The following is a 26,470-nucleotide window of genomic DNA, read 5'->3' on the forward strand; positions in this document are numbered from 1 at the left end:
ACTCCACAAAGCAGTGGTTAAGGAGGCTCCCAATTTAACAAAAGCAGTTTCATTTTTTTTTTTTAATGTTTATTTATTTTTGAAAGAGACAGAGCACATGAGAGTGGGGCAGGGGCAGAGAGAGAGGGAGACAGAGGAACCGAAGTGTGCTCCGCGCTGACAGCAGCAAACCCAACATTAGGGCTTGAACTCAGGAACTGTGAGATCATTACCTGAGCCAAAGTCAGACACTTAACCGACTGAGCCACCCAGGTGCCTTAAAACCAGTTTCACTTTTATATTTCCCCTTTTTTTGAGAGGGCATTCATATATGCTTATTTGTAAAGGAAAGCATTCTACTGATTTAAAAAAATGCTCTGAAAATCATGGAACCAGATAAATTATTAAGATCTCTTGAAGATATTAGATTTCACAAAGTCCTAAGAAACAACTCAAAGATTATATGACCAAGAAAAGCTTTAAATTCTTTACTGTCTCCAAAGCTAGTATATTAATACTCTACCAACTTCTAGAATTTGAGAGGAATGTTACAAGTATAAATTTTAATGTCCCACATAGAGATAATTATTTTTATCTTAACAATAAAACACACACACACACACACACACACACACACACACACACACAGAATTCTCGAACACCAGAGAACAGTTAGAAGCAGTATCTTTGGATCAAAGGGATTTTTTTTTTTTAAGTCACGTATGCAGTCACACCCCTCCCTTAAAAACACTGACATTCATTTAAAAAAAAATCTCCACTCCACTCCGCCTGCATTGGGCTCAGCTTTTCGAAGTTACAAAGATAAATTAAGACATATATCACCTTAAGTTTTAAAGGTGATATGAGACATTCATCAAATTAACTGGGTAGAAAGAGGTAAAGTGCCAAAGAGAGGCAAGGGAGCGAGAGGTAAAGAGAAAATGCAATGGAAAAAAAAATGCAATGGGAGCTCAGCAGTGGGAGAAATCAGTCAACCCTTGAAAAACACAAATTTGAACTGTGTGGGTCCACTTATATGTGGATTTCCTTATAGATATAGATATAGATATAGATATAGATATAGATATAGATATATACACACACATATATATACTTATTTTTATTACTGTAAATGTATTTTCTCTCCCAATTTTCTGAATGACATCTTTTCTCTAGCTTACTTTACTGTAAGAATACAGTATATAACACATATAACTACAAAATATGTGTTAATCGACTTAATGTTTTAATGTTATCAGTAAGGCTTCTGGTCAACAAAGTTATTAGTAAAGTTTTGGGGAAGCCAAAGATTACACGTGGATTTTCGACTGTGTGGGGGTGTCAGCACACTTAACCCCCCACGTTGTTCAAGGGTCAACTGTATTTCCAACTGTGCAGGTACAAAGGTTTTTAGAAGTGGCCTGAAAAGAGAGTCCAGAAGGAAAGGGGCAAATAGTTTCTGCATTCTAATATATGATTGCATATTCATTTGTTATCCAACAAATAATTCACTGTCTAGTAGGAGAAAAGGGTAAGTAAACAAACACCTAAGGGCACCTGGGTGGCTCAGTCTATTAAACCACTGGATTTCAGCTCAGGTCATGACCTTGCAGTTCATAAGCTCAAGACCCACATCAGGCTCTGCACTGTCAGAATTCTCTGCCTGGAATTCTCTCTCTATTCCTCTATCTCTGCCCCTCCCCTGCTTGTGCGCTCTCTCTCTCTCTCTCTCTCTCGCTCTCTCTCTCCCAAAATAAAAAAATAAACTTAAAAAAAAAGAAACACCTAAAATACAATGTGTTAATAAGTATAACCAGGGGCGCCTGGGTGGCGCAGTCGGTTAAGCGTCCGACTTCAGCCAGGTCACGATCTCGCGGTCTGTGAGTTCGAGCCCCGCGTCAGGCTCTGGGCTGATGGCTCGGAGCCTGGAGCCTGTTTCCGATTCTGTGTCTCCCTCTCTCTCTGCCCCTCCCCGTTCATGCTCTGTCTCTCTCTGTCCCAAAAATAAATAAAAAACGTTGAAAAAAAAAATTAAAAAAAAAAAAATAAGTATAACCAAGCCTGTGCATAATATTAATGAAAAAAGGAGGGATGGATTTCCATGGAGCAGTGGGGAGAGTGAGCAAGGCAGGAAGGGGGAAGAAGCAATGGTGACTTCATCAGGGCCCCAAGGATGAGCAGAAGTTTAATGGAAAGAAGAAAAAAGGGATTTCTGGCCATAGGAACATGAGCAAGAGCAGGGAGAAGTGAAAGCATGTGGCGTCTTTGGGGGCTGGCTGTGGGGGAGTGAAGAGGAGACCGAAGATGAAAGTGAAAACGAGGCCAGATCGTGAGGAGCTTTAAGCCCCATGCCAAGGGAGTTGGCTCCATTACAGTAGGCACGAAGGTTCTAGGCAAAGAATGATGTCACATAAGCACTATGAGACACCCTTTCTAACATTAAAATTTCTTGAGGCTATAAAAATATATGAAGTTTCCACTGGCTGCAAAAACACATAGAAGAACACTGATTCCAGGACCCCCTGAACACACTCCAAAGATCCAACTGGCCTTGAGTCCACTTAGGAACTCCCTGAGGGCAGTAACTATTTACCATTTATTTTTCTTTGGATTACCAGGACACGGGACATAGTGGAACCAATAGGAACTGATTTGTAATGAAGGACAGTAAGACAGAACAAAAGATGACCCCAACGATCCTGCCTGATCACCTCAGTGGGGTGCTGAGGAGAAGAATGGAAGTTTTGCCTGGGAATATTAAGATTCGGAAACCTACAGGATGTCCAAGTGTTCTGTCCATAAGCAGTTCAAACACAGGTTTGGAGCTCCAAAAAGAGTCTGCAGCCACAGATATGAATCTGAACATCGCCATGTAAGCTGTACTGCTGACAGCTGAACCCGTGTGGATGGATGAGGTAACTGAGCAGGAACAGGACCCAGCTCAGAATCTAGGAATCTCAGGGCAAAGATGAGACTAGACAGAGACAGAGAAAGATCATTCAGGGGAGGAGAAACAAGACTGATACCATGTGAGTCTAGGAAGGTCCACAATTCAAAAAACATTTGGAGTACGGTGCCCAACGACAGAGGGTCAGTTAGTGCGAAGACTACGTGCCTATTGGATTTGTAAACTGGGTAGTCTGATTTCATTTCACTGGAGCGGGTAAAGAACAGACTAGGCTGAAGAACAGATGAAAAAGGGAAGAGACAGTGTAGCTCACTCTGCTCAAAAAGTATGGCAATAACGAGAAGGAGTGAGAGGTGTCGACAGGGCCTCAGGTTGGGAGAAGAGTGCACATTTTGTGCATTACCTCTTTTCACATGACTTCTATCTAGAGACTCTGAGAGCAAGGACTGCCTTCAGTATTCTTACAGCACCTACTAGATTATATAAGAAAAAGAGCAGCACTACTAAATCACTGTTTAGAATGCAAGATATATATATATCTCATGCACTTTGCTAAATTTTAACTTCCTAGTGTAAAAGGGAGAGCACTAGACTGAATCAATTAGTCATTAAATTCAAGTCATTTACCTGCATGGGGTGACTGTTTAAAAGAGGCCATGCCTTGTTATGTAATTTGACAGGCTCTGTGAGCAACACTGGGAATGCTGGAAGATATTACCTTAATTCCTTCACCCTGGGCTGCACAAGGACATACTCACCTCCATAGTAGAGTCCTGTAGCAGTGCACATCCGCCACTGTCCCTGATACATTCCTGCTCTGCTGGGGCTGCACATCTGGACGCTGACATCTGCAATCTCTTGGGGCTCTAGCGATCTCACCATCACCATGTTCACATGTCCAAATTGGTCTCCCCCGACATATTTAAGACAAACCCCTGGAGGCCAGGCCTCTGCCCCTGAGTTCAAGCAAAAGAAAAAAATGTTAGGCAATTAGTGGTCCTATGCCGGGTGCAGTTCATTACACAACTGTAGAAGAGGCCTCTTTCTCGGTCTTTCACACATACGTGAACCTAGCCACATATCCTTGAGCTAGATAATGTCACAAGACTGATCAGAAGGATTATCAGAGTTAACAACCTCTGACCAACAGTCTATCCCTAAGATAAAGGACATATGACCAAAGCAAGGCAGTTCCTCAAGAAGATGTGTTTCAGGGGACCCCAGGGAAGGCCATACGTCACACTGAATCCATAGAACCTAAGAATGATGTCCACAAAGAGCCATGGAAATGAAGCACAGGCCCACATCTTCGGAGGCCTGCTTTCTTTACTAAGAGGTAACACATGCCCATTTTCACTTGAACTTTTTAAGCTGACATTCAAAGTAAAAATACATACATCTGATTGTCCCTACTCTTTCTATCAAGGCAAGAAGATGAAACACATGAGGAATAATTTCTGTATTATTTCCATTTGAAAACATTTCCCCTGATGTATGACTTTTCTTCTGTCGTCCGTAACTATGAAAAGACCAAGGTTCAAGAGACTCTGCAAATACAAGACAGAGGAGTCAAGTGAAAGTTTCTTTTTCAGAATCTAATAGTAGTGGGGAAAACAGGAACAGGTAACTCCCCTCGTTAATAACACAATGAACTGTGGTCTCGGGATGACAGCAGCCAGACATACTTGTATAAAGGATAGGAATGGCAATACAGAGAAAAGGCATTAGATGGAATATCTTTCCTCCTTTGGAAGTGACAAAGATCTTATTTGCGTACCTCTTCCTGTGTACCTGTTTTCATGAAAACGAATTCAAAATGAGAAATCCATATACTTTGTTCTGACAAGTCATAGGGCCACACAGTGACTAGAGGTTATCTTTCCTGTGAAGTTTCTCCAATATACTCCTTTTTTTGCTGTAGACAGAAACCTCTATATATCTTTTGGGGGGATATATACATTCATTATAAAAATACACCACTGTGAAAAGATAGATATGGCCAGACTCTCAGGACAAAGCACGCTTGAAATTTCTCTTCTAAGAGTATTCTAGCATGCCTTAGTACCTAGTTCTCAAAGTGCCAGACTGGTTTTGATATACCTGATGACTCACGATCGAAAAGGGAACCAGAGAAAAAAGCAACTACAGCTCCACTGCTGAGACCTCAGCCCCATAATGAATAGCACACTCCGTGGTTCCTGGGTCTTAAGGGGTAGCAGACGAAGCAACGGGCGCTATGTTTTGTCACACACTCCTAAAAAACACACCTGCTGCCAAAGTGCCCTCCCAAGTTAACACCACAAAGGGCAGGTGCTGCCGGTGGAAAGGCTGTAGATGATACCCTGGCAATACATGCAAATTCTGTTTTTCATTTCTGGGGCCTATGGCCTTGGCAAAAGCATATTTGTCTTAGGTCGAGAATAGAAGCAGCTGGCATGAAGCACCTTGGAAAATGTCAGTCTCTCTAAAGACCAAGATCAAGAGGAAAATTACACTACTGTTTTAGGGTCAAATTCACAATTTTTCTTTCAAACACACACCCGTATACACACACACCTGAAACAAGACAACATCTATTTGTATGAAAACCCGAGAATGTATCTGTTTTTGAATGTCTAAGAAAATAAGGAAAACAAGACTGTCTGGATGTGGGACATACTGGGCTGTCCTGAGCAGACAACCACAAACAACCCAGTCAGTCAGATCTGTCAGCTACACGAAATAGGGAGTGCTGCCATACTCCAGAGGAACTGAGTTCGCTGGTAAACAGTAAATGATCAACAAACTATACAGTTACAGTCCTCATCTTTTTTAGTACACCAAATACTCTAGTAATGTGTTACCTAGAGGCATGTAGAAGAAAAAACTGGATGAGTTATCCACCATCAACTCCAAAGTGTTAATCTGCTATAAGTGAAGAACCAATCATTTCCCTTCTGAGAGTTCACAACCACAACATACAGTTTTACAGCCTGTTAGGATAGGTAAACTCTAAAGAGATCAAAGATACCGGTTCTTAATACAGAGGAAAGAGAAATACTGGTGACCTGTATCGACTACCAGCATACCTAAAATCTGGATTTGAGAAATATAATACAAGAGGGTTTCAAATTAAGTCTCAGTTACAAAATGGCTTAATGGGGGATAGCTACATCTAGAAGAAAAGAAAGACTAATTTGTGTTTTACAACTTCCCAAGTTAAGTACCATAAGCACGTATAGGATCAAGGCTGTGATTCTCCAGTTATTGTGGAGTATAATTTTATTCAAACAAATAAAAAGTAAATACGAAACAAAAAAATTCTGCAATATGGCAATTTTGAGATGATAGAGAACATGGCAAAAATGAGATAAAAGTCTTATCAGTTCCAGAAAGCCTGGGCTTACTAGGTATAAGTGATTATAGAAATAGTTTGGAGACAGTAAGGAACATCCAAAGAGCAATGAGGAAGTAAAAAAAACCTCAGTGAAGCTCCTCTATTCTTTTTAACCCCCATAAGCTTGGAGATTACATTTCAAGTTAAGCTACATGCAAAAAGGGACTTTCATTGATCTTGTCACTATTTGCTGAATGGATGAAGCAGAATTACCTTCTCTATAGTCATACTGAAGAGAGAAAGGTAGAAATTAAATATTTCAAGGAGTCAAAAGAAAAATGGATAAAACAGTTGTTCTCTCTCAAGGACTTTTCTTAACCCTTGTTTTGTGTTCACAAAAAATAAAGTTGACTCTGAAGCCACTTTCTCACATCACAATCTCAACTACTTCACCAAAGTCCACGAACACCAGAGTTTACCATAACATGCTCAGCTTAACATTCACTACAGTTGGACAATAAAGCATGGCTGTAACAACTGGGAAGCTGTAAGTGTTGGTAAGGAAAATTATCTACTTTCACCATGGAGGGCAGTTTCAAATTTTTACTTTCCATTTTAATGGTAAGATTTCCTGATTGAGTTTCCCAAGCTTCTAGTACTTATATAGTGCCAAAGGTTTGGATCCTGGGATTCTGCGTCTGTCATTAAATGTCTCGCTTCTGTTTTTCTACGGTCTGAAACCAAGGATTTAAACAGTATTAAAAGTTGGATTTTAAACAATGTGTGATGTTCATCTTCTTTGGGGAAACTGTTGGGACAGCTATATGCAGTTCCTATCAATCTCACCTGTTGTATATTTGAATGCTTGGCATGCCTAAAACATAACAGCAGAAAGATGCCATGAAAATTATTTGTGAAACTATTTCAGTGAGCACTTATCTCTTAGAGAAGGTTATGAATGAGAGGAAAAGAGAGGAGAAATAGCTAAGGCCTGCCCTTCTTCTGTGTTACTCTATTTCCAGAAAGAACTCAGGCCAGATTAGAATGATGCTAAAGAACCAGTACACGTGCATGTTTTCCCTCTTACTCTTTAATAACATACCGATTCCTTAGTTATGGGACGCCAGTTTCTCCTTAATCAAATGGAAAGCATTTAGTGTACAGATACAATACTATTTTACAACTGGATGAACAATTTCCAGAAGGATACAAAAATCTACATGTTTAAAGTAACCTGAAGGGTAAAATCTCCAGCCAACTGCTGTCCAACTTTTCAAGAGGTGTTCAGGCAAAAAATGTCCTTTCACAGGAAGAAAGACTGCAGACCCAGAGGCTACTTTAAACTGGAGATACTACACAAAAGTAGGCAGAAAAATGCAGCCAGGCCCACCAGTACAGATTCTCTCCAAGTCAAGATGAAAGGCAGGCTCTTTGGGGCTCTGATTTGACATTCTAGCCATTTTAGATCAATCTCTCCCAATCTCCCATTAACTCAAGGAACTGTCTAGTGAGTGGATGTATCAAGAGCCTTTCTGAAATCTGCAACCAAACAGTATTTTAAATATTTCAACAGTACTCTAAGAACTTTCAATATTTAAAAATGCAATGAAGAACTCACGGAAAGCCTGACTGTTTTCAGTACAAATAAAAGAGGTCTTAGATTAAATTTTTTCATGAAATAAAACCTATTCATGTATAAGTTTCAAAAGGAGTTTTGACCAGCAACACAGCAGGTTTTAGTAATTCAGAGCAGAAATATGATGAACAGAAGCTGAACTACAGAGGCTGTTATAATATTTTTAAAAGCCCACATTAAGAAAAGTGAGAAAGAAATCAGACCCTCTCAAAAGGGAAAGAAATTAGGCAAAAATAAACGACCTTTAAAAAAAAAAAGAATTTCAAAAAAAATAGAAAACACGGCTATTTTTCCATATTACCATGTGCTTCTCAAACTAACGATGCCCCACACCATTGTAACCAAAAGGGAGAAGAAGCTACTAAAAATTTTATAAAGCCACGAATGTCCCCTATCATCTACAACACTGGGTCAATCCAGACTATATGCATTTCCTCAGTGGCATACTGAACCTCCATCCAAGGGAGAGTTACTTCTAAATAAGCCAGAAAAACTAAGAATCACAATTTGGTACATTATATATAAAAGGCTAGTGTAATCAGTTTTTTCCCATCATAAAAAAATTAAAGTCTAAAGAACTGAAAAGTAAACAGTCAATAAAAGGTCACTTTTACAGGTTTGAGTCCCAAGAGTTGAATCAGCTCACATCACACCTTGCTAGATAGGGTTCCTCCACACCCACAGATTTTTAGCTAAATATGCCTTTTGCTTAGTTTTCCATCTCTCAGAATTTCCCTGTTCAGTCCTTAGCAACAGGGAAGTTAAAGCATCCTCATCGAGTCAGCAGCATTGTTACTGGACGAAACTAGCAATACTAAACCCATTCAAATTTAAAAAGTCATTATAATAACAAGTAAAAGATAATTAACCGTTACCAGATACCATTTTCAAAGAACTATTGTTAACTTATTTTTAATTTTCCTTAAAGTCAGCAGTACATCAAAACAATGCTTTAGAAAAAAACTTCTCAATCTTTTCATCTTTCCCATTCTGAACAAATCCCCACATTTCTTACCCTATTTTTCAAAGTGGTATTAATGTTGTAGAGAGATACCTCAAGGAAATTTCATAAAGAATCATCCTTATGGTTATAAAGAAATGAGCTTTCAAAAGAGCAGATGCTCACAGCTCTTTCTAACTACCTTGTTCTATTCAAGGATGTACCTCCTCTAGTCTGCTGGAAAGAACTGGAAGATTAATTAGAGCAGAATTAAAATGATGGAGTAGAACTGTACAGGTGAAGATAATACCATCACTACACACAGGCCTAGCGCCTGGTATCAAATGAATATTGAATTGTTTAGAGGCATCAACACTTAAATTGAAAGAAAAAAAAAAAAAAGGATGAAAGATCTAAATTATTTTTCCTGATCTAAAGCAGGGGACATTTCACTGATGTTTGGTCATCACACCAGCATAAAAAAGTACTGTATCATGTATATGAAAAAGCTCAGAATTACCAAAGCACATTCCTGAAGCTAAAACATTTCCCTAATTCTTTTAACTACAAAACAAAACAAAACAAAAAAACTGGGCAATGAAGAATTGCCTGTTATCCATTTACCAGAATTCTGGATCCGCCACGTTTTTATAAATTGAGTATCTGGAGGTATCGACTCCCCTTCTCCTATGGTGACATCTTCAACAAACGACATAGAGGGCACACTGATGTTTGGGCTCTCAAAGTCATAATAGGCGCCAATTGCTGCTTGTAGGTTCCTACAAACAAAAAGAAAAGACAAAAGACTTTAGTCCTGTCCAGAGTATATTATCCTGATTGTCAAACAAATGGAAAATGCTTACTTCTCAGGACTTGTTATCGAACCGAAGGCTCTTGGTATATAAATCTTCAGAGCCACCGATTCTGGCTGAGGAACAACAGGGAAAAACCCAGGACTAACAAACCTGTGCAACACTTTTCTCCCAGGGTGCCCACATAAAAAGTAAGAAACATCAGCATCATCAACAACAATATGAAGAAATCTCTCTTTTACCCACAAGGATAGCAAGTACAGGTAAAGAAAAAGAGAGCTCCTCTATAAATGTGCCTGGAATTCAAAAAAGCTCGATTTTAAAAAACATTCCAAGTACTTAATTTTTTGAAAAGGCAGTACATGCAGATGGTTCAGAAAGTTTTGTACAGTGAAAACTAGCCATCTTATCTCTTCTTTCCTATACACACATACCCATAATTGTTCATATCACTTTCTTAAATACCCTTCCAGAACTTCCTTATGTATATACAAGCAAATGATATTCTTTCTTCTTCCCCTTTTACACAATTAGTGATATATTATACATTGTCCTTTGCTTTATTCCCTTTATTCCCATGAAGACATTCCTCTATCAGTACATAGTGAATATTGTTTTTTATAGCTGTATCCAATGTACAGATACATCATTATTTATGTAACGAGTCCACTTATGAGTTTGTTTCCAATCTTTAATTCTTCCATAAATAAGCTTAAGCACATATCGTTTATATATATATGCAATACATATATATATAATATATATATATTATATATTATATATATATATATATATATATGTATATGCAAATGCATCTGTAGGATAAATTCCTATAAGGGATACTGCTAGGTCAAAGAGCATGGATTTGTGGTTTTAATAGATGTATCTAAACTTCCCTCAATAAAGCTGTACACTTAATGAATGCTCCCACCAAGAATGTATGAGTGTATATTCCCTCATTTGTTCATCAACAGTGTTCCTCCAAAATTTTAGATCTGTGTCAATCTGACAGGTAAAAGGGAAGATCTCAGTAAGGCCTTAAAATGGTTTTCTCTTGGGGTGCCTGGGTGGCTCAGTCAGTTAAGCACCTGACTCTTGATATCAGCTCAGGTCATGACCTGGTCATGGGATCCAGCCATGTGTCAGGCTCTGTGCTGAGTGTGGAGCCTGCTTGGGATTCTCTCTACCTTTTGCTCTGCCCCTCAACCGTTAGCGCACATGCGCTTTCTCTCTCTCTCAACCTAAATATTTTAAAAATAAATAAAAAATTAAAACATTGATGTTTCTTATTTTAAGATGGTTTTATCTTATTACTAGAAAGGTTAAGTATCTCTTACATGTTTTTATAAGCTTTTGTAGTTTCTGTTTTGGAAGCACCATTTTGTAAATGTTGGTGTTCTTTTTAATTACTCATAAACCCCCTTATGTCAGAAGGAACTACCAAGCATACAAACCAGAGTCCCTAATTGAACAGAAACACATGATTGACAGCGTGTTCATCCATGCCAGAAACCAAAGGCCACTAAGGGGTTTGAGCAAGCTGTATTCATTAGAAAGATCAAAGAAATTGTTAGTAATTACATTAACCGCTCCTCTTAAGGTCTTACTTAAACTAGTGACATCATCTCCAGTCCCCACAGTAGACAACAACACAAATTGCATTTTTCTAAACATAACCCAAACATAAGCCAATGGATTCAGTGGGTTGTTTTTAATTATACATAAACATAGCATGAAATAAGCTCTGACAGTATACAACTGTTCAACAGACATACTATTAACAGCAAATACTTTTCTGCTGGGGGCCTGCCTGCTCCTCCAGGTGTTTGCAGCTGCCAGAAAGGAGGTCTATATTTAGAGCAGCTGCCTCAGGTCAAGTCTCATGCATTGGTGGCCTGTCATATTAGTCGTATTGACTGGAATTACACCACCACCAACTGCCTGCCTGTTGTGTGTGTACTAGATAAAATATACATGCAGCAGAGCTGGGCCAGGGGCCAAACTGTTTGCTTGACTATTCAATAGGAAGGCTTGGACTTTAGTCTTCTCAGCAACTTCCTTCGCTAGCTGACTGTGATCCAAAATGAGTAATACGTGACTGGTCAAACTTGGGGACGCCCAGCCTCTACCACCCACAAACAGGCCTTAGGAGTGTATCTGGAATCAGTCTTACACTTAGGAATCAGGGATAAAATGAGGAAAAGAAAAATAAGCCTAGTTTGCATTTTGTTCTTCTGAAAACTCTGTGTAAAAGCTATGTGTCCACCCTTTTATAAAGATGATTTTTCTGCCACAGAACTTCAGCAAGTAGCCTGCTGAATTGTTTTCTGTTCACTTGGCTGTAAAATATGCTTGGGAGGGAAGAAACTATTTGTGCACTCAGGACAATTGCCAATTCTCATCCCCAGCATGTGTCATATTTCACCACTTGGCTCTGCCTGATATCAGAAAGGACTTCAAGACCACTGCAGCAGAAACATGAATAAGTTCAACTACCTTACGCAGATCTGTCCCCCTAACTCAAATCTTGTTTCACACAGACCAACTCATCCCACAGCTAAGTCAACAAAACCATTCCTTTGTACCTGTATTATATACATAATTCAGCCAGAGAAAGATTAAGAAACACTTTTAAATCCCAAAGTGAAAATGAAAGTACTAAACTGGACTCCTGGCAGGAAGCAGGAGTAGAGGATGACAAAGCAAATTAACTTCCCAAGTACAAGGCCAAGAGTGGACTTTAGCCCAGTGGTGCTCTAACCCATATGGCAGGTACACAGTTCAAAATGTGGGTACACAGTTTCTCCCACTTGGACCACTTAGATCACTGCCTGACTGGACCAAGCAACGGCAGAAATAGACCAAACAGCTCCAATTCAATGCGAGAACAAGTAGATATGATAGCATGTATTCCCGTTCAAATCAACATACTCAGCTATTATTAGCCAACAAGAAATTCTACGTGAAATAGAGTTGGCTGAGGAAATGGGAAAAGGGAGAACACAGACTCTGTATTCAGCCTAGTCTGAAAGTTTAAGCTTCCAGGTTCCTTCACTGTTTGCACTCGAAGAAGTTTTAACATGATTTCAGATTAAACCAAAAGCACCCTGAAGAACAAAGGAAGGCAGTGTACCAACGGGGAAAAGGGCACAGGCCAAGATGATGGTGATGGCTGTGAATAAACTTAATGCCACAGAACTGTACACTGAAAAATGGTTAAAATGGTAAAATTTTACATTGGCTTTGTTTGGAGGCAGCTCCTACACCTGGCTGTGGGTCTTTGAACAAGGGGCTATGCATCTATGTCCATTTACTCATCTACAAAGCTGAGTTTTTTGTATCAAAAGGCTGACTTATATTTTATATTACCAAGTTGGCATTATAGGGCTGGCTGTGCAGACTGCATGAGACAATGTGTGTAAATGCCTTAGGGTTGGTGTTCAACCAACATTTAATAATGAGCATTTATTCATGTGCTAAGCACTCAACCTGAGACTAGGGATACAACAGCTAGCAAGACAGGCGAGGCCCCTACCTTTACAAAGCCTATAGTCCAGCAGACTGCAGCAAACCAGGGACATTCAAAAAGGGTAACACCAACTGCCTCTCATACTGAGGCTATCAGCCCAAGGCAGCTTTTCCTACTTGAATAAAAAATGGGCTTGGTGCACAACAGCTTCAACTATTCTGATAATCAGGTTAACCTGATTCAGTGTAGAAGAATTTGGTGATGTTGATAAGTGTTCTCTCATGAAATGCAGTTTTGTAACTCAGAAGCAATATTGCCAAACATTAATTTTATAGAGGAGGCCTTAATGCACTGACAGGTAAATAATTTGCCCCAGGCTAGACCGTCAATTATTAGGAGAAGTTATTCAAAGGCATAAAACTTTTAACTTATCCAGAACTTTCCAATTACCTAGTAACACTCTGAACACTTTGTTTTGTTTTATATATATGTGAAAAAATAATATTTTATTTATTTTATTTTATTTATTTAGAGCGAGCAAGCGAGCAGAAGGGGCAGGGAAAAGAGAGAATCCCAAGCAAGCTCCACACTATCAGCATGGAGGCTGATGTGGGGCTTGAACTCACAAACCGTGAGATCATGACCTGAGCCGAAGTCAGACACCTAACCGACTGAGCCACCCAGGTGCCCCTGAACACCTGATCTTAAGAACATAATAATTACCATCACAAATTCTATAAACAAATTAGTTGTAACCTTCCCTTAAATTGAACTACTGAAAATGGTCAAGTATCTAACCTTGCAAAAATTCACAAACACAGAACATTTATTTTTGTACAATGTATATACATACATAGGTCAGATTACTGATATTATGAAGAAAATTCATCTATGTGCTGAATATATAGTCAGGAACATCATCCAAAAATATGGAGGTAGAAAAGAGTTAAGAAATTCAGGAAATCAGAATTCAAGAGGGAGTATCAAAAGTCTAAGTATTAGCTCAGATTCCCAGGAAAATAAAATTAGGTATCTTTTCTTTCCATTCTCTGAACAAAAAACTTAAAAAGATCCAAATTATTTAAGAGAAAAAGAAAACTACCCAAATTTTGGGCACAAATGGGAAATCAGAATAATGAACTAATCCAGTTAAGCACAAACAGTAGCATCTTTGGACTGTAAGCAATACTTATTCCAAACCACAAGAAGTTTCTCTCACCTTTGCAATGCCAATGATACTGCTACTAAGGCCACAAGCCCACGAGTGTGACTGCAATTATCTCTGAATGACTGAAAAATCTGACTAGAAAAGGGATCAATAAAATAGGTAAGGGTCTTACTAGGGCTTTCCAACGTCAACTCAGTGGGAATTAAACACGGAGACCAGAAGAGTCAATAAGTAAGTACTTGTGACTACTGTGAAGAAACTAAAAATTCATTAAACCAAAAAGATGACTGACTGCAGGTAGGGAACAGGAGTGGGCTAAAGAAGACTCCATATTTTCAAACCTAAAAGTTAACTTGTGGATGACACTATTTAGTATGTGAACACAGTGAGAAAAAAAAAAGAACTTGTGAACATTTCATTAAGAGGAGCAAGTTCACACCAACATTTACCCACTTCTTAGAGCCTTAGCAAGTCCAAGATTGTTTCTTCTCTCCTCTTTTCCTGGCTATCTATTGATCCATTATTTTTATTACTTTTTAGAATTTATCCTTTTTGTTGTTGTTATTTATTTTTGAGAGAGACACAGAGCACGTGCAGGGGAGGGGCTGAGAGAAAGGGAGACACAGAACCCGAAGCAGGCTCCAGGCTTTGAGCTGTCAGCACAGAGCCCAATGCGGAGCTTGAACTCACGAGCAGTGAGATCATGACCTGAGCCGAAGTTGGATGCCCAACTGAGCCACTCACGCGCCCCTAGAATTGAACTTTCTACCTACCATCAGCAGTTATACCTTTTCCAAATAGAAAGTAAAAACCAAGCATTCTGCCATGAAAAGGCAAGGTGGTGGCACTGTTCTATATTTAAAGAGATATAACAACCAAAAGGAATACACGATCTTTGAGGTCCTTGATTGGATTCTGATTTATTAAAAACACAAAAAAAGGATTATAAAAGACACATTTGGAGACAACTAGGGAAACTTAAACACAGATTAGATATTTCTTATTAGTAAAAATTTTTGTAAATTATTTTTGTATCTCAGTATGTGGTTACTTGAAAGAATACCTATTTTTAGGGGTAGCTGGGTGGCTCAGTCGGTTAAGCGTCCGACTTCGGCTCAGGTCATGCACAGTTCATGGGTTCAAGCCCTACATTGGGCTCTATGCTGACAGTTCAGAGCCTGGAGCTTGCCTTGGGTTCTGTGTCCCCCTCTCTCTCTCTGCTCCTCCCTCATTCATGCTCTGTCTCTATCAAAAATAAAAGTTAAAAAAAATTTTTTTAAATGCCTATTTTTAGGAGAAGCATGATGAAATATTTAAGGATGAAGGGTTGTGACGCCTACAACTTTCAAATGATTCAGAAGATGTTTATATAGAGAAAACAGAGTATGACAAAAATGTTTACCACTGCTGAATCTAGGTGGTAAGTATAAGGGTAAACACTACAATTCTTTAAATTTTTCTGTAGGTTTGAAAAGTTAATAAAAAGGCAAATGAAAAAAGAGAGAAGGAACCCTTTTTCCTGCCACTGGAAGATATCAAGAAAATTCAGTAAGTAGAATTCATCTTGGAAACATGAGGAGACCTACTGGGATGGGGATGAGGTTGATATGTTAAGGATGATCAATCAGGAAGAGGGAAATAATTGTTGTGTGCTTGATGATATAAACCACTAAATTAAATCTGGCAACCCCAGAGCCAGCTTACTATTGGGTAATTCTTGTCATCAGAGATAATAAAATTAGCTTGTTAGTTAAAAAAAAAAAAAAAGATTCTAAAGACACTGCAAATTCAACACTGGCATTACAGAAGTTTAGTTTCTAAGTGCCTTTAGATAATATGTCATGATCAACTATTTTCTTTTTAAAAAAAATTGAGGTGAGATTCAAATAACATACAATTAACTAAAGTACATACTTTAGTGTTATTTAGTGTATTTACAATGTTGTGCAACCACTACCTCTAGTTTCAAAACTTTTTCATCACCTCATACCCAGTAAGAACACCCATTAAGTAATCATTACTGATACCTCCTTCCCCCTATTCCCTGGCAACTACTAATCTCTCTGTCTCACGAATCTGCCTATTCTGGATAACTTATATGAAAGGAATCATATAATATGTGACTTTGTGTGTCTGGCTTCTTTCACTTACTGTTATACTTTCAAGATTCATCCCAAATTGTAGTATGTTGATCAGTATTTCATTCCTTTCTATGGCTGAATAATATTCCATGAAATGTATACAACCACATTTTGTTTACCCATTCATCTGTTAATGGGCATTTGGGCTATTTCTACTTGTTGATTATTATGAGTAATGCTGCCGCAAACATTCACATACAACTGTCTGTGTGAGCATATGGGTTCATTTCTCTAGATACACACCTAAGAGTAAAACTGTTAAGTCATATGGTAATTCCATGTTTAACTTTAAAAAAAATTTTTTAATGTTCATTTATCTTTGAGAGAGAGAGAGAAAAAACATGAGCAGGGGGAGGGCAGAGAGAGAGGGAGATGCAGAATCTGAAGCAGGCTCCAAGCTCTGAGCTGCCAGCACAAAACCTGATGTGGGACTCGAACCCACCAACCATGAGATCATGACCTGACTGAAGTTGGCCGCTTAACCAACTGAGCCACCTAGGCACCCCTATGTTTAACTTTTGTGTGTATTTTTTTTTGTTTTTTGTTTTTGTGTTGGGAGGGGAGGGGGGAGAGGCAGAGGAGAGGGAGAGAGAATCCCAAACAGACTCCATGCTCAGTGCAGAGCCCGATGGGAGGATGGATCCCACAAACCTTGAGACTATGACCTGAACCAGACACTCAACCAACTGAGCCACACAGGCACCCCATGCTTAACTTTTTGAAGAGTCACCAAACTGTTTTCCATAGCAGAACCATTTTACATTTGCACCAGCAATGTACAAGTGTTCCTATTTATCCAAATCCTCGCCAACACTTTTTTTTTTCCAATTATAGCCTCCTACTAGATGTGAAGTAATATCTGTGGTTTTGATTTGCACTTCCTTAATAACCAATGACCATAAACATCTTATTTACTTGTTGGCCATCTGTATATCCTCTTCAGAGAAATCCTTTGTTCATTTTTTGACTGAGCCGTTTATCTTCCTATTGATGAGTAGTAAGAGTTCTTTATATATTCTGGACAGTAGACCCTTATCATATAGACAACTTACAAATAAGCTGGTTTTTCTCTTTTTTAATAATGTCCTTAGATACACAGAAGCTTTAATTTTGACAAAGTCCAATTTATCTAGTTTCTCTTTTGCTGCTCATGCTTTTGATGTCAAATCTAAGAAACGACTGCCAAATCCAATGTCATGCTGATTTATCCCTATGTTTCTTGTAATAGTGTGATTGTTTTAGCTTTTATATTTAGGCCATTTATCTGTTTTAATTTTTTTAATGTTTATTTATTTTTGAGACAGAGAAAGAGAGAGAGAGCATGAGAGAGGTAGGGGCAAAGAGAGAGGGAGACACAGAATCCGAAGCAGGCTCCAGGATCTGAGCTGTCTGCACAGAGCCCCACGCGAGGCATGAACTCGTCGACCGTGAGATCATAACCTGAACCAAAATCGGACACTCAACCGACTGAGCCACCCAGGTGCCCCATTTTATTTAATTTTTGTATAAGGAGTAAGGCAGGGGTCTAACTTCATTCTTTTGCCTGTGGTTATCCAGCTGCCCCAGCATTGCATGTTGAAGAAGATCAACTATTTTCGAGGGAAAAAAACAAGCCAGACAAATCTTGGGTATGGATAGGATCCTTCGCTATTTAAGACCCTAGCTCTTGGTGACTCTTGGTGACACTTTACATGTCAAGTCCAATCAATGGTGAAGCTCAGATTTGGGTTAAGTGGGAGAGCAAGTTGAGACACGCGTGGCACCTCACCATACCTCAAGTGTGGTATATCCGTATGCTCACGATCACCCTAAATGATATCTCCTAATCCCACCAAACAGTTTCTAGGACTAAAGGAACCAACAGTATTTATCTTAGAATCTGTCAAAGTATATTATAAGCACAAAGTTTTTCATTCTTTGCCAATCAGTAAGTATACAACATTTACTCATTTTTTTTTTTAATTTAAGTTTTAACTCATTCACGACTATAGGTACTGTAAGCATAAAAATAAATAAGACAAAGTCTGATACAAAGGAATGTAAAATCTATTAAGAAAGATTTGGGAACAGATAATCACAACTCAATGTGATAAATGTCAGAGAAGAAACAACCAAGGAATATGAAAGTACAGAGGAGGAAACACCTAATTCAAACTTAGTAACTGAGGGAAAGCTTCATTAACAAGATAATATCAAAACTGATGGACTTGTTAACCACCTAGAGGAATGAAGGAGCAGTTAAATAGAGGGAGAGTGCGTGCAAAGGCCCAAAGATGAAGAAGAGCTGCCTCTTCTCTCTGGGATTGCTGTCCTTGTCCACAGGAGAGCACATATAAAATAAGAACATAACATATTAATAAATCAGTCTGCTCTAAGCCACAACTGATAGTCCAGGAATGAATGCCTGACCCAAAGCTGAATCTATCTGAACGCTTCCCCGAGAACTTTGGGACTGGAGCTGAAAGAGATGGCAATCTCTCCCTGTACTGGGAACTTTTTAGTGCCATGTTTTGCCCATGGGACTAAAAGACACAGAAAAGCAGTCTTCAGAGAAAAAAGACCACAAACTCACAAGCAGCCAGAAAAAGAGAGGACTGACAACGTTCAAGTCCCTGGTTCTGGTTGTTTTTGAAGCCCAAATGAATTTCTTACGTTCTAAGATATCCTCCCAGTATCCTCATTATTCTCATTTTCACTCAGGCTAGTGTGACAAAGTTCTGTTCACCACTTCTAAAAAGTCCTAACTGATACAAGACTGAGGTATTGCAAAAGGAACAAACCCTAAGTGTGTGACAAAATGAAGAGGGCTCTCCCACCTCGGGCTGAGAAGCCAGCAGTCCTTGTGTGTGGCAAAGCAGTTGGTTACACTCCTTATGCACTCCAAAGCTACATGATGCTTTAGGAGCTTTGGGCAACAAAAAGAAATTGCCCACAGAAGACTATGCTAACTTCAGTAAGGTTCTACAAAACAATCCAATCTGCAAAACACCATCCTGTCCAATCCAGTCTCCTAGAGGGGAGATATGACAAATAAGACAAGAATATAATGATTAAGCAAAGGCCTTTCTGCCCTAATGCCATGGATCCGAAACCTCTATTGATCAGATAATTACTCTGCTGAAATTCACCAAGTGAATTCTTTGTGCCACTAAGAAACAGGGAGACCCTGATGAATAGGATGTAGATAATCCCTTTCAAAACCTTTGCATAGGGTTCCCCCAAACTGCCATTCCCTCCCCTCATTATAAAGTGTATCTGACAGAAATAAGGCTGGGGAGGGAGTAAATTTATGGGGATAACATTCCACAGAGGTTTGAGAAAGCTCTAAATCCAGAATTTTCCACCTGCCCTGAGGTAGAGACCTTTAAGCCAGGAAGATAAGCAAAACTAAGGAGAATTAACCTGGTCCCAGGTATTCTCTTCAGCAATCTTAGAGACTAAAAAGCCTAAATATTACTGGGGTTGGGTTTCAAAGGGAATGCACCAATATGCAATGGATAAGCAGTGAACTGAAGTTTGAAAAGAGTGCCATCATCAGGAGGCTGTAATTCTTTAAGTGTGAGTTATTTTTGAGAGAAAGAGCGTGCAGCAGAGGGAGAGAGAGGGAATCCCAAGCAGGCTCCACACAGGCAGTGCAGAGCCCTACGTGGGGCTCAAACTCACAAACCATGAAATCATGACCTGAGCCAAAACCAAGAGTTGGATGCTCAACCAACTGAGCCACCCAGGCACTCTAGGAGGCTGTAATTATTACACTCCTAGTCAAACCCTAGGTCCAAAAAGTGGCATCTTATTGGAAGGAGAAAGCTAAAGCAGCACAGCCCTCATTAAAAAGAACTATCTCCCATCCTGTCCCCTGTGCTCCTCTCAAGGATGGTCCTGAGTAATATCAGACATGGTAAATCTTTTGGGGGCAAGCCAGGCTAAAGCCTTCAATCTTCTAACAGTGAAATGAGTTAACAGGTGACCACGAGACTTGTTGATTGTATTTTACTGCTCCTGTCCTGTAGAAGATAGCACATGCTCTGTATTCTTTCTGCTTATAACCCCCAGCTGAGAATAGTGCCCGGCACATAGAAGGTGCCTAATAAATGGAATAAACTGTAACCAAAATATAGTATTTTTCCTTTCTCCTTTTTATCTGCTTTTCCTCTCATGATGGGATTATATTAGAGAGGGTAGAGGAAGGATAACAATAAAAAAAAAAAAACTATCATTTAACCTACAGGCTGCAGGATCATGCAAATGTTTATCTGGACCAATCAAGAACAAAACAAGGAAAGCACGGCTATCATCCTGAGGCCTTCAGCTGGTGGGATGGGGCACCTTTAACAATAAGTCAAAGTATGATAGCTGGACCTGGCTAGAATCATATCCCATTGGAGAGAGATATGACAGCATTTGTAGTTGTTACTTGTTGAGACAATGCTCTCATTTCCACATAGGATTCCTCAGGACACAGCGAGGTCATTCCACAGTTAAGTGAGGGTGGGGGCACCCCAGAATTTAGAAGTGAAAGTTTTTCCCATAGTATATGAACTATAAACTACATATTTGGGAGCTTTGGACAGTCACAGTTCCATTCAGCAGAGATAGAAGACCACTGCAAACACCTACATAGAACATACAAAGAAACCAGAAATATTAAAAAAATTGTTAATATTTACTTATTTTTAAAAGAGAGAGGGGAAGAGAATGTGCACATGAGCAGGGGAGGGACAGAGAGAGAGGGAGACAGAGGATCCCAAGCAGGCTCTGCCCTGACAGCTGAGAGCGCAATGGGAGGGCTCAAACTCACCAACCATGAGATCATGACCTGAGCCGAAGTCAGATGCTTGACCAACTGAGCCACCCAAGTGCCAGAAACCTGAGTTATTTTAAAGTCCAGTTTTTTCTGAAGCCCAAACATATTCAGGTCTTTGGGTTCTGTGTAACATAGCAACATCTTTAAGATACCTCCCCCGACTCCAACATACACACCTTTAGCATTATCCAGTTTGAAGTGAGTTTGGGAGTGCCTGGGTGGCTCAGTCGGTTGAGCGCCCAACTCCTGATTTGGGCTCAGGTCATGATCCCAGGGTTGTGGGACTGAGCCCCACGTTAGGCTCTGCACTGAATGTGATTCTCTTTCTCTCCCTCTGCCCCCTTCCCCTGCTTGCACTCTCTCTCTCTAAAAATAAATAAACAGGGGAGCCTGGGTAGCTCAGTCAGTTAAACATCTGACTCTTGATTTCAGCTCAGGTCATTATCTCATGGGTGATGGGATCGAGCCCCATGTTAGGCACTATGCTGTTAGCATACAGCCTGCTTAGGATCCTCTCTCTCCCTCTTCTCTCTGTCTCTCCCCCATTCACACACTGGCATGCTCTCTCTCTCTCTCAAAATACTCAAAAAAAATTTTAATAAGTAAATAAAATTAAAAAATAAAAATGGAGTGATTCTGTTACCTACAACATAATAGGTCTAGATTAATCCAAAATTACATAGTGAGTTCCAGGGATAGAGTCTGTACATGTGGTGCAAAGTCTATTATAAGAGGCAGAAGAGGAGCTGGAAAGGTAAATTAAAACTTAACTCAGATCCAGGAATCCCACTTTGGGGTATATCCCCCAAAGAACTGAAAGCAGAATCTCAAAGAGATAACTGCACATCAATGTTTAGAGCATTATTCGTAACAGCCAAAAAGTGGAGGAAAGCAAGTCTCCATCAACAGGTGAGCAGATGAATAAAATGGTATACACATACAATGGAATATTATTCAGTCTTTTTTTTTTTGTTTGTTTTTTAAGTTTATTTATTTTGAGAGAGATGGAGAGGGGGGAGGCAGGCAGAGAGAGAGGGAGAAAGAGAATCCCAAGCAGGCTCTGCTCTGACAAAACAGAGCCTGATGCAGGGCTTGAACTCACAAACCCTGAGATCATGACCTGAGCCGAAATCAAGAGTCAGATGCTTGGCCAGCTGAGCCACCCAGGCACCCTAAAATATTATTCAGTTTTAAAAAGAAAACCTGGGGGCGCCTGGGTGGCTCAGCTGGTTAAGCATCCAACTTCAGCTCAGGTCATGATCTCACAGTTAGGAGTTCGAGCCCGTAGTCAGGCTCTGTGCTGACAGCTCAGAGCCTGGAGCCTGCTTCAGATTCTGTGTCTCCTTCTCTCTCTGCCCCTCCCCTGCTCACACTCTTTCTGTCTCTCAAAAATAAACATTTAAAAAAAAAAAAAAAAAGGAAAATCTGGGGTGCCTGACTGGCTGAGTCAGAAGAGCATGCGACTCCTGATTGTGGGATTGTGGGTTCTAGCCCCGTGTTGCATGTAGAGATTACTTAAATAAAACTTTAAACAAAATAAAGGAAAATCATAGCTAAACTTTGAAGACGTTAACTAAGTGAAATAAGCTGTCACAATTGTTCCACCTATATGAAAGTAATCAAATTCATAGACACAGAAAGTGGAAGGATGACTAAAAGGGGCAGAGGGAAGGGGGAAATGGAGAGTTACTGTTTAATGGGTAGAGTTTCAGTTTTGCAAGACGAAAAAGTTCTGAACGTTGGTTGTACAACATGCTTCCCACAACTGAACTGTACATGTGAAAACGATTAATATGGCATCTTTCAGGTTATATGTACTTTACCACAACTTTTAAAAAATTTAATCAGGATGGGACCAATATGTTTCATTAAGAAATTTGGACTTCTAAAAGCAAAAGAGAGCATCTAAAAGTTTACCAAAGAAACTTTATTGAAATATAGTTTATATAGCATAAAATTCACCCATTTCAAGTTTACAATGAGTTTTTAGTAAAGTCACTGAATTGTAAAACCATCACCATGTTTTAGAACATTTTCATCAGCCCCATAATGTCCTACTCTCCGTAACATGTAAACATTAGGGTACATGAATTAAGGCTGCTAATCAGCTGACCTAAAATGGGGAAATTATCCTGGATTACTCCAGGGCACTCAATGTGATCACTTCTTTAAGAGTGGTCTGAGGGAACTGGAAGAGAGAACCAAGGAGATAGCAACAGGAGGACTCAGTGACTTTGAAGATGGAAAAATTAGGCCATAAGCCAAGGAATGCACGTAGCCCCTGAAAGCAAGAAGACAATAAAAGGGATTCTTTTAGCAAGAGCACAGCCCTGATAACACCTTTATTTTAGCCCAGTAAGACCCATTGGGACTTCTGAATTCCATAATTGTAAAATAATAAATTGGTGGTTTTTTTAAAACCACTAAGTTTGTGGTAATTTACTACAGCAGCAAAAAACTATGAATGTCTATTTGTTATATTCTATTTTGCTACATATTTGAAAATATTCATCACAAAAGGAAAAAAAAACTATGAATATGAAGCAGACTAAAGAAGGATCACAATTTAAAAAGTGCTGAGTCATTTCCTTCATCATAACTCCACTTTTAAGAACCCAATTACCCATTAAAGATGCATATTTAGAAATAACTCCCATTTTTCTTACTCCCAACTTAACAGTCATGAATATTTCCTAAAAAGTAAACAATCACTAGGTTCAGTGCCAACTGAAATTTTTTAAAATACTAACTAGAACGGCCCAGAGGAGACATGAAACGTATGATACCCAAAAAATCCCAGAATGACGAACAGAAAACGTGATTCAGACAAAAAGCTATCTTCATAAACAAAACATCTGTGGTTTATTGTTGTTCATGAAACTTTCTTTGGGACATAATTTTAAGTAGCAGTTACGAAATGATCAGGTAAATCTATAATTATGGTTTTCAAAAGTATGTTTACCTAACAGAAAACTTACAATAAGCCAGCAATGGTCAAATGCATCTTATCCTGCTGCCTAGTCAGAGAGCTAACACTAGAAACTTCGGTGGGGGGGGGGGGGGTTGTTTTTTAAAAAAGGACAAAGTGCCTAAAAGCTAAACTATAAACAAATACTCCATTCTCAAATGTTTCCGCATACAGAGAAGAATGCATGGGCTTTGAAAAGAAATACTCTACACCTTTGATTAAAATGCTCTATACCTGTCTAAGTGTCTTACCTTTGCAATTTCTTGATGGCATGCTACAGAGGCCTGCTTCAAAGCCTCTTCAGTTTCACCTCCCCTAAAGAACAATGCCAACCACACCATCTTTGGAGATAATAAAAAGTAAACCTCAGTATACCTCATCTCCAAAAATGTGTACTATGGTACACGTCTAAGAGTGAATCTAAAACCCTTATGTTTTCAATCTTATTTTCTCCCTTAACAAAAAGGTAAATAAACCTTGACCAAGTTCTATGTAATATGATAAAGCCAATGCAATTTATCATCACTACCAAATAATGCCACATGGCATTAATGCCAACTCTACTCATTCTTCAGCCAACCCATCTCCAAATACTCTATGGTTATATTTGGCTACTCTCTGGTACATGAGATAGGTACCTTTAAAAAGCTACATACTTACAGCTAGGAGACTAAACTAAATTAGATGAAACTTGGTGAAATACAATAAATGCAGATTTTATGATAGCTCACAAACCTGAGAGGAACAAGCCCCTTTTTTACACACTAATAAAATGACAGTATAAATATGTCAGAGATTGCTGCCATTTTTGATAACCACTGAGAAAAAACAAGGAAGACAACATTTAAAGACTATTTACTTTAAAAGTTCTATGACACTTGCAAACAATCTCACATACTCTTTAATGTTTTCATGTTCTCGGCAACTAGCTACAGATGACAAATAGTCTAGATAGCTCATCCAACTATGGCATTTTTATACATTACAGAAGAAGAGGATTTTTTAAAAAATAGCTACTTACATGACACTGCATACTTACCACCAGTTAGATTACTACCAAAAAATCACAAATCCATCCAAAAGAAAACAGGAAAAAAAACTATCCAATTTGGTTTACAAAGAAAAACTAAAAATTGAGGAAAAAAATGTTCTATAGCTTTTGCTAATTCTTCCTTAAAAAGAGTGGTCTCTCAAAGAGAGAAGAGCAGCAAACATCCCAAAATAATGGAAACACAGCAAAGGAGCTTATATATTTCAGGCTTCACAAAAGTCAAGGAGATCTCTCTCTTCAGTACTTTTCTTGGGATCCTCTGTGGCTGAGGGTAAGGCAAATAAATACACTTACTTCCACACTATTAGGATACACTAAAAAATAAGCATAGGGGCGCCTGGGTGGCTCAGTTGGTTGAGCATTCAACTTTTTTTTTTTTTTTTCAACATTTATTCATTTTTGAAAGAGAGAGAGAGAGAGAGAGACAGAGCGAGCATGAGTGGGAGGGACAGATAAAGAGGGAGACAGAATCTGAAGCAGGCTCCAGGCTCTGTCAGCACAGAGCCCAACATGAGGTCAAACTCAACTCACAAACTGAGAGATCATGGGCCGAAGTCAGATGCTTAACCAACTGAGCTACTCATGCACCCTGAGCATAGAACTCTTGATTTCAGTTCAGGTCATGATCCCAAGGTTGTGGGAGTAAGCCCCGCATTAGGCTCCAAGCCGAGCATGGAGCCTACTTCAGATTCTCATTCTCTCTCTCTCTGTCTCTCAATCTCTCTCTCTCTCTCTCCCCTTCTGCTCCTCTCCGCCACTCATGCATGCTCTCTCTCTAAAACTAAACAAATAAATAAATAACCAACCAAAAATCTTCATTCCCCATAAAATCCTTCATGATCGAATTGGTAAGTTCCACTTAAATATCAACAATAACTTTACAAAAGACTTGCCAATAAATGAAGAAGGAACAACAAAATTAGAAAATTACCTTTTTGCAACCCACTCAAGCAATAAATGACTCAGGGCAAGGATCATCAATGGATACTAATACAGTTGGGAGAAAGACTGCTGGGGAAAAGGATACACTCAGTCTTTCACAGATTACTTACTAATTACAAAGGAAAAAAAGAGGTAGATGCTATCTTAAGCAAATATTCAAATTTAGCATAATAATGGGACAAACTACAACATTTACCTCCTGATGTGATGCAAGAGAAGACATAGGATCATCCATGTATTCTCTCTAACAAAAAAATGTTTAACCTGAACCTGTGAGGAAACAATCAGACTAATCAACAATATAGGACATACTAGTGGACAAATGGGCTGGACTCA

General features: G+C 39.1%; 1 protein-coding gene across 2 annotated transcripts in view; it reads right to left on the minus strand.

Annotated features, from left to right (window-relative positions):
- Positions 1–26,470, minus strand: part of ILRUN (inflammation and lipid regulator with UBA-like and NBR1-like domains) — a 96,247-nt gene that overhangs the window by 47,830 nt on the left and 21,947 nt on the right. The window contains exons 2-3 of one of the 2 annotated variants that reach the window (XM_058733638.1): positions 9,404–9,558; positions 3,646–3,843 (exon numbers count right to left, since the gene is read on the minus strand). In XM_058733638.1, the coding sequence (XP_058589621.1) occupies positions 3,646–3,843; positions 9,404–9,558 (353 nt within the window). The remainder of the gene's footprint in view (positions 1–3,645; positions 3,844–9,403; positions 9,559–26,470) is intronic. The other variant, XM_058733639.1, reaches the window with a different exon arrangement.

The sequence above is a fragment of the Neofelis nebulosa genome, chromosome 6 (genome assembly GCF_028018385.1).
Source record: "Neofelis nebulosa isolate mNeoNeb1 chromosome 6, mNeoNeb1.pri, whole genome shotgun sequence".
NCBI classification, from domain to species: domain Eukaryota; kingdom Metazoa; phylum Chordata; class Mammalia; order Carnivora; family Felidae; genus Neofelis; species Neofelis nebulosa.